This window comes from Pygocentrus nattereri, chromosome 28, assembly GCF_015220715.1.
Source record: "Pygocentrus nattereri isolate fPygNat1 chromosome 28, fPygNat1.pri, whole genome shotgun sequence".
Classification (NCBI taxonomy): domain Eukaryota; kingdom Metazoa; phylum Chordata; class Actinopteri; order Characiformes; family Serrasalmidae; genus Pygocentrus; species Pygocentrus nattereri.
The window spans coordinates 4306931-4319802 of NC_051238.1; the positions used below are offsets into that span (position 1 = coordinate 4306931).

The 12872-nt window shown below is 42.4% G+C and overlaps 1 protein-coding gene across 1 annotated transcript in view; it reads left to right on the top strand.

Annotated features, from left to right (window-relative positions):
• Positions 1-669: 669 nt before the first annotated feature.
• obscna (obscurin, cytoskeletal calmodulin and titin-interacting RhoGEF a) overlaps positions 670-12872 on the top strand; it is a 111137-nt gene continuing 98934 nt past the window's right edge. The window contains 8 exon segments of the mRNA XM_037535626.1: positions 670-676; positions 815-1081; positions 1845-2006; positions 4649-4753; positions 4837-5103; positions 6954-7223; positions 8005-8271; positions 8393-8656. Of these exon segments, the coding sequence (XP_037391523.1) occupies positions 670-676; positions 815-1081; positions 1845-2006; positions 4649-4753; positions 4837-5103; positions 6954-7223; positions 8005-8271; positions 8393-8656 (1609 nt within the window).

A 12872-nucleotide genomic window follows, 5' to 3' on the forward strand; every position in this document is an offset into this window, starting at 1 on the left:
ATCCGTTTGAACATTAAATATCTCGTCTTTGTAGTGAATTCAATTGAATATAGGTTGAAAAGGATTTGTAGATCATCGTATTCTGTTTTTATTTATGTTTTACACAACGTCCCAACTTCATTGGAATTGGGGTTGTAAAAATAATTTCGATTTTATTTGTTTTTAAATACAATCAGACGACATAATTGTTGCCGTATTGTTGCAGCCTGACCCAGCAGAAGTGAGCACACTTCATTTGGACACAATAGAGGCCATTGTTTTAACTGCTATTGTTTGTTTTTCGCTTGGGTTCATCATCATGAATATTTTCACATTACTTTATGGATTCTCTAAAAAAAATATGCATATGCTCGTTTTGTTTGTTTGTCTTTTTCATGCTTGAATGATTAATGGCACTCAGTTCCATTGCTGCGCAGTGTTGCCCTGTGGCCACATATTGCAACATGCCCCCACTTTTTTTTGTTTTTCCTATTATTACACATTTTTAATGAGAAATATCATAAAACTAAATTCTATGTGCCCTTCGTAGTTCATAATAGAGAATATAAAATATTAAACATTTTGTACATATTTGAAATAAATGTTTTCCAGGCTTTCTTTCAGTCGGTCAGGAGATGGTGACCCAGATGGACGCTGAGAGACGCTCGTGAATGACAAGGGAGCTCCACCATGGCATGTAAGGCCTTGTATTTCACCTCAAGATCAATCTTGCACTGCTTTTATCTGGAGCTGGTTGCCAGTTTCAAACAGAAGAGTGCATTTCTAATCAGTGTAAAGTGACTGAAACCTCCGAGCTGCTTTGTTCCCTGTTTAGTGAAGAAGGTCGAGGTGGTGAAAGGTCTTGAGGACGTGTCGCTGTGTGAGAAGGGGTCCTGCTCGTTCGAGGTGACTCTGAATCACTCTTACGTCCGCAGCGTTTGGGCCAGGAATGGCGTTCCGTTCAAATCGAAGCCCATGTGCCGCATCTCAGCTCAGGGGAAGAAGCACACGCTGACTCTGACGCGCGTGTCTCTGTCAGACGCAGGTCTGATCAGCTTTCAGGCAGAAGGAGCTGAAACCTCCGCTACTCTCACTGTCACAGGTATCACAGTGCAGCACTGTAACACTGCATCCATCTTCATTTTTGTCATTTTTGACAGTTTTTGACGTAATTTGAAGGTACCCCTGGTCCAATTTCTTATTTGTAAGTTTCATGAGGAATGGACTAACAGAAATGACCCAGAATTACTTGGAAAGACGTCTGGTTCCATCGACTTACATTAAAAGCAGAGTATGTTTTTTCCTTCTCCTGGAAAGTTACCATTTTGGAGATATATATCCAAACCAGAAAATTTTCACGAACATTAATATATCAGCACATATATGTATTCTTTTTTCAACAGTATAAGTTGTTGCTAGTGAGCTTTATAAATGCAAGAAATATTAATTATATAATTAATACTACTTTATTAGAGAGATAATAATGTCTTTTTCATTAACATCCATGCAGTCAAATGGCACATTTTGCTGATTTTCTAAGTAAGCTAAGGTAACACATCCTCTATACAGAGACACACTTCTGCACATTTTAATACACAATCACTGTTTATGTACTGAAAAAATCTTAAATGTGCCATCACATTTGCACAGGCTGTTTTACTTTTCCGCCGATACGTTAAATTCGGCACATAAACAGTAATCGTGTATTACATTTGCAGGAGTACCACAATGGGTAATTTGACTGGGGTGCCAAAACTTTTGCATATGAGTGCATTTACTTAGATGTACACAGAAAGCTCAGCCTGTACGTTCATAGTATAGACAGAACAGTCATTCTAAAGGTTCTCGCTTCCGCTCTCCTCCAGCCAGAGATATTCAGATTGTGAAGCACCTTCAGGACGTCGGTGTGACTGAGAGGGAGAGCGTGACGCTGGTGTGTGAAGTAAACCTGGAGGACGTGGATGGAAAATGGTTCAAGAATGACAGCAGAATAAAGGCTGGAGACAACGTCAAAATCAAGCATGAATGTAATCGTCCAAATTGAGATTTTGGGGTTGTTTGTCAAATTTATTCATTCATTTATTTACACAGAAATATCATAATATTATGACCACCTCCTTGTTTCACTTTGTGGTGGTGGTGTGCTAGTGTGTGTTGCGCTGGTTTGAGTGGATCAGACACAGCAGTGCTGCTGGACTGAGAATAGTCCACCAACCAAAAATCCAGTCAACAGCATCCTGTGACCACTGATGAAGGACTAGAGGATGACCAACACAAACTGTGTAGCAGCAGATGAGCTGCCGTCTCTGACTTCACAAGGTAGACCGACAAGGTAGGAGTGTCTAATAGAGTGGACAGTGAGTGGACACAGTGTTTAAACACTCCAGCAGCACTGCTGTGTCTGATCCACTCAGACCAGCGCAACACACTAATACACCACCACCACGTCAGTGTTACTGCAGTGCTGAGAATGACGCACCACCCAAATATTACCTGCTCTGTGAGGGTCCATGGGGGTCCTGACCACTGAAGAACAGGGTAACAGAGTATCAGAGAAACAGATGGACTACAGTCTGTAACTGTAGAACTACAGAGTGCAGCTATACAGTAAGTGGAGCTGATAAAGTGGACAGTGAGGGTAGAAACGAGGAGGTGGTCATGATGTTATGCCTGATCAGTGTATATATATATATACACACACAGTATATTTCCAAAAGTATTCGCTCGTCTGGCTTCACATGCATATGAACTTGAGTGACATCCCATTCCTAATCTATAGGGTTTAATATGATGTCGGCCCACCCTTTGTAGCTATAACAGCTTCAACTCTTCTGGGAAGGCTTTCCACAAGGGTTAGGAGTGTTTATGGGAATTTCTGACCGTTCTTCCAGAAGTGCATTTATGAGGTCAGACACTGATGTTGGACGAGAAGGCCTGGCTCACAGTCTCCGCTCTAATTCATCCCAAAGGTGTTCTATGGGGTTGAGGTCAGGACTCTGTGCAGGCCAGTCAAGTTCTTCCACACCAAACTGGCTCATCCACGTCTTTATGGACCTGCTTTGTGCACTGGTGGTCAGTCATGTTGGAACAGGAAGGGGCCGTCCCCAAACTGTTCCCACAAAGTTGGGAGCATGAAATTGTCCAAAATCTCTTGGTGCTGAAGCTTTAAGAGTTCCTTTCACTGGAACTAAGGGGCCGAGCCCACCTCCTGAAACACAACACCACACCATGATCCCCCCTCCACCAAACTTTACACTTGGCACAATGCAGTCAGACAAGTACCGTCTCCTGGCAACCACCAAATCCAGACTCGTCCATCGGATTTCCAGATGGAGAAGCGTGATTGGTCACTCCAGAGAACACGTCTCCACTGCTCTAGAGTCCAGTGGCGGCGCTTTACACCACTGCATTCAACGCTTTGCATTGCGCTTGGTGATGTAAGGCTTGGATGCAGCTGCTCGGCCATGGAAACCCATTCCATGAAGCTCTCTACGCTGTTCTCGAGCTGATCTGAAGGCCACATGAAGTTTGGAGGTCTGTAGTGATTGACTCTGCAGAAAGTTGGCGACCTCTGCACACTATGCCCCTCAGCATCCGCTGACCGCTCTGTCATTTTACGTGGCCGACCACTTCGTGGCTGAGTTGCTGTCGTTCCTAATCACTTCCACTTTGTTATAATCCCACTGACAGTTGACTGTGGAATATTTAGTAGTGAGGAAATTTCACGACTGGACTTGTTGCACAGGTGGCGTCCGATCACGGCACCACGCTGGAATTCACTGAGCTCCTGAGAGCGACCAATTCTTTCACTAATGTCTGTAGAAGCAGTCTGCAGGCCTAGGGGCTCGGCTTTATACACCTGTGGCCATGGAAGTGATTGGAACACCTGAGTTCAATGATTTGGATGATTGAGTGAATACTTTGGGAAATATAGTGTATATATATATATATATATATATATATATATATATATATATATATATATACATGCTGCTGTTGGAACAAAACCTTGTATGTCCATATTGGTCGTTTTATAGTTTTTTACATAATTTGAAAATGCCTCTTACTCTGTATAGGTACACAGTGTGTCATCTGTGTCATCTCTGTCCTTCAGTAGTTTGGGTTGTCTGTTTAAAAGAGGAAATTCGCTTTTCATCTTTCAAAATGTCTGCATAATTTAATATCTGAGATATAAACAGAGTGATTCAGAGAGCTTTAGTGTGAAATGGTTCAGATGTCGTTACAGTGGTGGTGATAGGAACCAGTGAACCCACACGTGTCTTCTGAGCTTTATATGGAATCTTTATGATGGTAAAATATTGAAAAAGCTGTTTTCTTTCAGGGACTACTTTACCTTATTTTTTACTATACCTAATGTATCCCTCCACTATGAATTGATTTTGAAAATGTGTTCTAGGTCCAAACCTTCTGAAAGCTGTCTCAGGCATCAGACAGTGTATTCATAGCTGTTTTCAGTAATAACTTTCTGTGAGGGAGCTTTTAGAGGTGGACGTCTGGTTCCTATCACCACCACTGTGAACAGTTCTGACTCAGTAAGTTGCTCTACAACAGAGCGTTTCACACCAAACCGCTCTGAACGACTCTGTTAACCTTTAACCTTATGTCTTGATTCTCATTGTGATAAAATTATTTCTTAATGTAAACACAGGTAAAACTCACTCATTGACCTTCAAAGCCATCAAGCCAGAAGATGCGGGTGAGATCAGATTCACGGCAGAGAGAGTTTCCTCAGCTGCAGTGCTGAGAGTGAAAGGTAAAAAATCAGTCATTTCAAATTGAGCTGCATTTATTCTGGTAATCTGGAATGCAGGTTTACAACTAAGCAACTTGTTGTAGAGCTTCCAGTTCATATTGTGAAGCCCCTCCGGGTGAAGATTGCCATGTATAAACATCGAGCACTGTTGGAGTGCCAGGTCTCCCGCACCAACGCTGAGGTCACGTGGTACAAGAGGAACCGAGAGATTATACCTAATGGGAAATACCAAGTGATCAGTGAAGGCGTTTACAGACAACTCACCATTGATGAAGTCGGCTCTTCAGACGAGGACATCTTCATCTGTGATGCTGGTGATGACAAGACCTCCTGCCAGCTGTTCGTGGAGGGTGAGATACTCAGAGCTGTTTAGTAAGATCTGGATACTGTAGCCCTTTAAGAAGGCCTGTATGGTTTATTGCTATCACCATAAACCCTGATAGCAAGAGCTCAGTGGGCCCCTGCTGGTCCACTGATGGCAAAGTTGGTGGTCCACTGGCATTTTACTCAGCGTTTCCTGGGCGGCCCACTGATGGTTAAGTGGTGATTGAACAAAGTTCAAATAATCATTCAATTTCCACTCACAGTCCAATTTAATGTTTTTTCTTTCCTTCCTTTCTTTTACATCTTAAACTCCTCGAGACCACCGGTAGTTCCAAAACGCACTCCGTCATGTTCTTCATAACGTTCATAAGCTCCATTCAGAAGCTGGGCGTCGTGTGAGGCTGTAGCTCTTCTCTCCAGTCTAATAGACGGTGATGTCATTTTAAACCCTTATAATAAAAGAAGCTGAACTTTGTTTTTCTACTGAAAGTCGAGCCGTTTTTCCCCAAATCTGGGCTCTAAACTATAAACAGACGGCGTCTCTTCAGTGATCTGCTCTGGAAACATCACTTTTAGAAAACAACACAAAGAGCGTCTGAGATTTTTGGCTTTCATCAGTAAATTGTGAGCATATAGTGACGTGGAGATCATAAAACACATTCACTGCTAATTTGAGGGGAACTTTTATAAAAAAATAAATAAATAAAATTAAAAATGCGCATTTATTTCATGCAGTCACTGAATAATTGGTCATGAAAATTGAGATGGAAAAAACAAAATATACCCTGGAGAATAAGAGGTTAATTATACCTTATAAATGAGTTTAGTAAACAAATTTAATCCAGCTCAGCTTTAGCAACAACACTTTCTATAGAATCATCTTATATCAGGCGTAGTCATTTTTTTTCCCTCTCAGTTGTTTGTAATATTTGTTTATTTTCCAAAACAAAGAAAATAAATTTATTTTCTAAAATAAGTTTATTTTCTAAAATAAAAGTCTCTGTGCATTTAAAATCTGTTTGAGGAGATTGAACACTAGTCAGAGCTTGTATGCAGGACAGTACTCTAGGTGGTCCGAGGGTGGTCCAGTAGTGACAGTCAGTGGGGTGCCGACCTTTTCAAGCCAGCGGACCGATATATGCTCGCTATCTGGGGAGATACTCCCAAATTTGCTTATGTCGCTAACAATGAAAGAAAGATAGATACCGTGACCTGATTTGCCTGATATCCTTACAATGTACAAAACAACTAAAACTAAACTAAAAACTAAAACTGCTCAAAGTGGCTAACATGGCTAAGAGTGAAACAAAGCCAATTAGCATCCTCTGATTTGCATAGTGTTTTCAAAATGTGCAAAAATAGCCAAAGGAATACTTTACTCATACTTGCTGACATGGCTACAGTGAAAAGAAAGCTAATTCGCATGGTCTGATTAACAAAATATTCTCTCAACATACAAAAAAGTAGATAAAAGCTCAGAAAGTCGGGTATTTACTGTACTGAAAACTGCTAACATTGCTAGCAATGAAACACAAAGTTAGCATGGGTCAATTTCCAATTTCCTCACAATGTACAAAGGAACCACAAAGAAAGCCAACATGGCCCGCTTTGCATAACACGCTCACAATTAACAAAAAGGGATAACGAAGCAAAATAGCTAAAATGGCTAACGATGAATGAAAACTACAAAACTACCAAACTACACGACGTCACTTGGGTCTTGCTCACTGTGCTATTAGCAGTGCTAGCTCTGTGAGTGAAGCATTACTCTTGTGCTGCTGTTGATGTGAATGAGGTTTTAACCCACTGGCTAACGTTAGCATTCATGAATTGAGCTGGTACTTTTACAGATTGTGAATTACGCCTGTCTTTCCAGAGCAGGCCATCAGCATTGTGCGCGGACTGAGCTCAGTTGAAGTAACAGAGCCCAAAGAGGCTCGTTTCAGAGTGGAGACCGGCATCAAGGCAGAGCGAGCACCCAAATGGACTTTGAACGGGGAGCTGCTAGCCTCCAGCCCGGAGGTTAAGATCGAGAGAGAAGGAACGTCGCACCGGCTCATTTTCTCCAGCACCGACAGCAGCATGTGCGGCACTGTCCAGTTCAGCTCAGGGAAGAGCAAGTCAACCGCAGAGCTCACTGTTACAGGTGAACAAGCAAGCTTGGACGATAATGTATATATGAAGATCCAAATTTAGCCAGGAGGTGCTATATGTAAGCATACCAGAGCTTTAACCTACTGCTTGCATTTTCCCTGATGGTAAAATAATTACTATATAATTACCAACTCAACTAGATTCTAATATTGTAGTATTTAATATTACTTGTTGGTTGGCACACGGTGGTTGGCTCTACTATAGAGTAGCCACTCTTTAACGAGTCCTCGTCCACTTGGCCTCTTCATTTCCCCTTGAGGGAACCCCCAGTGCCATTTCAAGGGCCGTTCCATTACTTTATTATCCCCTTCAATGGCCATGGCACATCGGCGGGCCCATTTTTATACACGCTTCTATAGCCTAAGAACAGCTCAGCCCGTTTGCATTGAAGCCCCTGTAGTTGCTCAATAATAAGCCCTAGCATGTAATAAGGCTGGGATTTTAAGGGGTTAAATCCCCTTTCTTCCCCATTCTGATGCTCGGTCTGCACTTCAGCAAGTTGTCTTGACCACCTCTACATGCCTAAATGCACTGAGTTGTGGCCGTGTGATTGGCTGATTAGCTGTTTGTGTTAACAAATGGTACCTAATAAAGTGGTCAGTGAGTGTACATGTAGTAAGTCAAACTGGACGAGGGTAATTTAAATTAAAGTATTGAAACAGAGCTTGAATCTTATCAGCCCATATCTGCTGTAGAGCCTGTAATACTGAAAGAGCCAGTAGATTTCTCTGAATGAACATTTCCCTCTTTGTGCACCTGAACTATCCTAACAGAGCGTCCCCTGGTGGTCACCCAGCCCATCTCAGATGTGGAGGTCAAGGAGAATGGGTCGGTGACGCTCACCTGCGAGTTCTGTCCTTCTCCCAGAGTCGTGCGCTGGTTCAAAGGGAGAATCCCTTTGCTGGACAAAGGCAAGTACAGAATGAGGCGTGAAAAGAACCGTGCCGAGGTGACCATTATGGGCGTGAAGGCGGCGGATTCAGGGGAGTATCGGTGCCTGGCTGGTGGAGCCGAGAGCAGGGGTCGGGTCAGGGTAGAAGGTGAGGGTCATAAGGTCATTTTCCCAGGGACTTGCCTGCTTTATCTGGCATGAAACTGTATTTGTAATCAAGTGTCAGTCCATAAATAAGACATTACAAAGATATGTGTTCTTTAATGCAGTAAAAAGACTGAAGATCGTACGGCATCTTGAGCAAGTGGAGACGGAGGAAGATGGAACTGCAGTGTTTTCCTGTGAGCTAAACCACGAGGCACCCAGTGTTCAGTGGCTTCTGGATGACAGAGTGATTCACCCCAATTACTTAAACAAGATCCAGAACTCAGGAAAAGTGTACAGCCTCATTCTCAAAAAGCTCACTCCGCAGGAGAGCAGAGTGACTTTCAAAACCATCGGCCTCAGTGAGTCCACAGCACTCAGAGTGAAAGGTGAGCTCTGTTCAGATCTGTTATCTTAATAGTTAATGGAAGAAAAGTCAATTATAAAACACTTTCTTAAAAAAGTGAAAATTAGTACATTTTGTTTGGCCTGTATGAAATTGAAAATAGTACAAAAACATGATATTTATGTTTTTCTTTATGAAATGCATTGTTTTTGTAAACACTCTCATTCAAAATTTCATGCCAGCCACATGTTCCAAAAACCTTGGGACAGGAGTGTGTTCACCACTGTGTTACATCACGTTTCCTTTTAACAGCACTTAATAATAATTTGGGGACTGAAAATACCAGTTGGTCCAGTTTGAAAGTGCTGTGTGTTTTCAATGGGAAACTGTTCTGGACTGCAGACAGGACAGGCTAGAACCCACACTCTGATTACGTAGCTATGCAGAGGGTTTCTTGGCATTGTCTTGTGGAAATATGCATAGGGGTCCTTGAAAAAGACGCTGTGTATTAGGCAGCATGTATGTTACTCTCAAAAGCAATGGTACCTTCACAGATGTGCAGGTTACCCACCAATACTCCCCACACTATGACAGACATTGACTTTTGAACTTTATACTGGTAACAATCAGGATGGCCCTTTTCTTTTTTGCCCAGATGAGCTTGACCCCAGAGAAGTCTGCAGTGTTTCTGGACATTGTTGACATATGACTTCCACTGTGCATAGAACGGTATTAGCTTCCATTTGTGGAGGCAGCAACAGACATTGTTTATTGATAAATTTGTCAAACTATTCTCATGTGGGATATCGATCATAGAAGACTGCCTTAATGCCCTTTTTTCATGGTCATTCAGTAGTGGTTTTCAACCTTGTCATTTATGCATAGAGATTTCTCTGGATTCCTTAATCTTTTGATGATTCACGAAGTTTGATTAAGTGGCACTTATTAGTCCCACAATAGGAAAATTTTACCTCCACAATCTAACCCATATGTGCAGTGAGACACCCACATACACACTAGTGAACACATACACTAGGAGACAGTGTGCCCAGAGCGGTAGGCAGCCCTGTCTGCAGTGCATGGGGAGCAGCTGGGGGTTAGGTGTCTTGCTCAAGGGCACCTCAGTTACTTACTGTCGGCTCAAGGGATCGAATCAGCGACCTTCTGGTTGCAAGGCCGGTTCCCTAACTTCCCGCCCACGACTGCCCCTTTATATCATGATGTTATCCATGATATTATGCACTTCAGAAGGTGACCTTAAACTCTTAAAGTCACTCACTGAAGAACGTTATTCTTAAACCGTATATATGGCAAAGTGGAGAGCCTCGACCCATCCTTGCTCATAAAGGACTCGGCCTTTCCTGGATGCTCCTTTTTATACCTAAATGTGATTACATCACCTGTTTAAGATTATTGAACATTTCACAATGTTCCTAGTCTTAAAATGAAATGTGTTGCAGGCATCAAGTTCAGAATGATTTACAATATATAATTAAGTTGATAAAGTAAAACTTTTGTTTTTTTTTTCATAAAGGTGGGTTTATAAATCAATACTTTCTGTTTTTATTTGCATTTTACCTTTTATGGACTCTAATGTTCCAGTGTCCATTACGTGACTGATGCATTTTCACCAAGGTTCTCTCCTTTTTATGCAGAAAGACCTAATCTAGACTAATGCTCATGTAAGCATCCTCACTAGTCACAAGCCTGATGTTGCTTGTCCCACACAGCTTTAACAAAGCTATGCATTTCCCATGCTCTCCCTCTGTTCAGTCCGAGAAACTTACCAAGTGAAAGCCGACAACCAAGCAACAGCTAAGACTTAGTAGCCTTGAGGGGCCACACATAGGCTATGTTCACATTACCAGGCTGAAGTGGCACTAATCCAATTTTTTGCCCTGAAGTGACTCAGATCTGGTGTTTTCAGGGCTGTGTGGACACAAATCTGATCTTTTCAAAACCGACCTGAACCACTTTGATATGTGGTCCTAGATCAGTTATTTATCCGATTCGTGGCCCTGTGACCTTAATGTGACGCTCAGATCGGAATTCATGTGCTTTTTTTCCATCATTCAGCGTTACCATGGCAGCAGCGCCGAACAGACGTTAAAGCCTGTAAACGGTGGAAAAGCAGCTCATCTCACCATTTTTCTCCTCCGTCTGGCTCTAATGATGAAGCTGAGAGCTGATCAGAGTTAATGATCTTCTCAGCGAAGCTCGTTCTGCTCGTTAGTTTGTGCTGATGATGCAGTGATTCAGTCACGTGACGTTACTGAGCAGGAGGAGCTCATGAGGGTCATTTCAGGAGCCGGCTCATCACATTAATGACGGATTTGAATCAGTTACCTAAACGAGTGTGAACCATCGAGTCAGAGAGATCGGATCTGAGCTCAACGCAATGTGAACGTAGCTGTATTGTAACACTCTCTGTCCTGGTCTTTCTATTTTAGCCTTTTTCTTGGTTTCCCAGTGCTGTGTGTTTTTGTATGTCTGCCATGTGCTTTTGGTGGCATGTTGGCTCCTCCCCTGTCCTGCCCTGTCTTCACCTGTTCTTTGTCTCCTAACCCCGCACTCTCGTTGGTCTCAGGTGTTTCTCATTGTCTATATACCCTGTTGCTGGTTTAGATCTGCTTTACTTTGTTTGGTCATGGATTTATTTAACCTCTGCCACTGTGTTTTTGGACTCTCATTTAACTAAAAATAAAAACTTGCATTTACATCCTGCTTCAACACCTCCTTCGTTACACATTATTCCCGTGACGAGAATGCACTTCTCTGGGGATAACTTGGTAAACTTGGTGCTGAGCTGTTAACAAAACCTGACCACGAATTCCTCTCGTCTGTGCTCTTTCAACGTCTGGAGTACAATTCATAATGCAAGTAAAACAAGCCAGTTTAGTGGAAGTGTTTCTCCCATGAGAGAGGTTTTGTTTATTTTTACTGCATGTAATATGTTCTGGGCGGCACGGTGGCATGGTCAGTAGCACTGTCATCTCACAGCTAGAAGGTCCTGGGTTCGATTCCCCGGCCGGGCGACCAGGGTTCTTTCTGTGTGGAGTTTGCATGTTCTCCTTGTGTCTGCGTGGGGTTCCTCCCAAAGTCCAAAGACATGCAGTCAGGCCAATTAGACATGCTACACTGCCCCTAGGTGTGAGTGAATGTGTCTGTCTGCCCTGCGATGGACTGGCGACCTGTCCAGGGCGTATCCTGCCTTCTGCCCAATGACCGCTGGGATAGGCTCCAGCACCCCCCTGCGACCCAGAAGGAGAAGCAGCTTAGAAAATGTGTGTGGGTGTGTAATATGCTCTTCGCACACGAGACTCACGTCTGCATCAGAATTTTTCGGGGCTTTATTTCATCCATGGTAGCTTACGCTACATCCATGTGCTAATGACTGGCTTTTTAATCTGTTGGCTGATGTTGATGAGCGTCCACATCCCCACCCACATTTAGCCCAAAACTTCTCAGGAATGTCCACAGCTGTTCTTGTTATGAGAGCACATCTGGCCACACGAGACTAATGGCTGAGTGAAAGCTAAGCTAAAAAGATGGTTCCTCAAGGGTTCTTTAGTAAAGAAAATGGTTCTATGTAGAACCGTGAACACTCAGAGAACCCTTTGCACCATTAAAGGGTTCTTTGCATTGTGAAATGGTTCTTCACAGTGATAGATGTTCTTCTCTTAGTACAAGCTTGACGTCATAACAATAGAAGAACCTTTTTTTGTGCTATGTAGAACCATTTTCAAAAAGTTTCTATTTAGAGCCATCAACAGCAAATTCTCCATCAATCTAGGGGACAATTCGAAGAACCCTTAATGATGCCAAGGGTTCTGTGAGTGTTCATGGTTCTATATTGAACCATTTTCTTTACTAAAGAACCCTTGAAGAACCATCTTTTTTTTTAAGTGTGTAGGAAGCGTAACTGAGCTTATAAGCTGTCGAGATAGCCTAATAGCTCAGTGGAAGCTCAGTTAGGAGAACAAGGGTTCTCTGATTCTGGTTTCAAGCGTGACTCATCATGACCTCAAAATAACGACGTTTTCCTGAAGTTTTGCTTGAAATAATGACTAGTCAAAGAAATGTTGTTACTCTTCATATTATGTTAAAGATGCCACAAATCTGAGAAAATAAGTATTTATTTTTTACTTTCTGCTTTGTAACATTCATTATTTCTTAAAGAAATATGTTTTAACAGCTCTGTTTTCTCTGAGCGCAAATATTGACACCAAAAATACGACTTTAACTGCCGTTAAACAGTG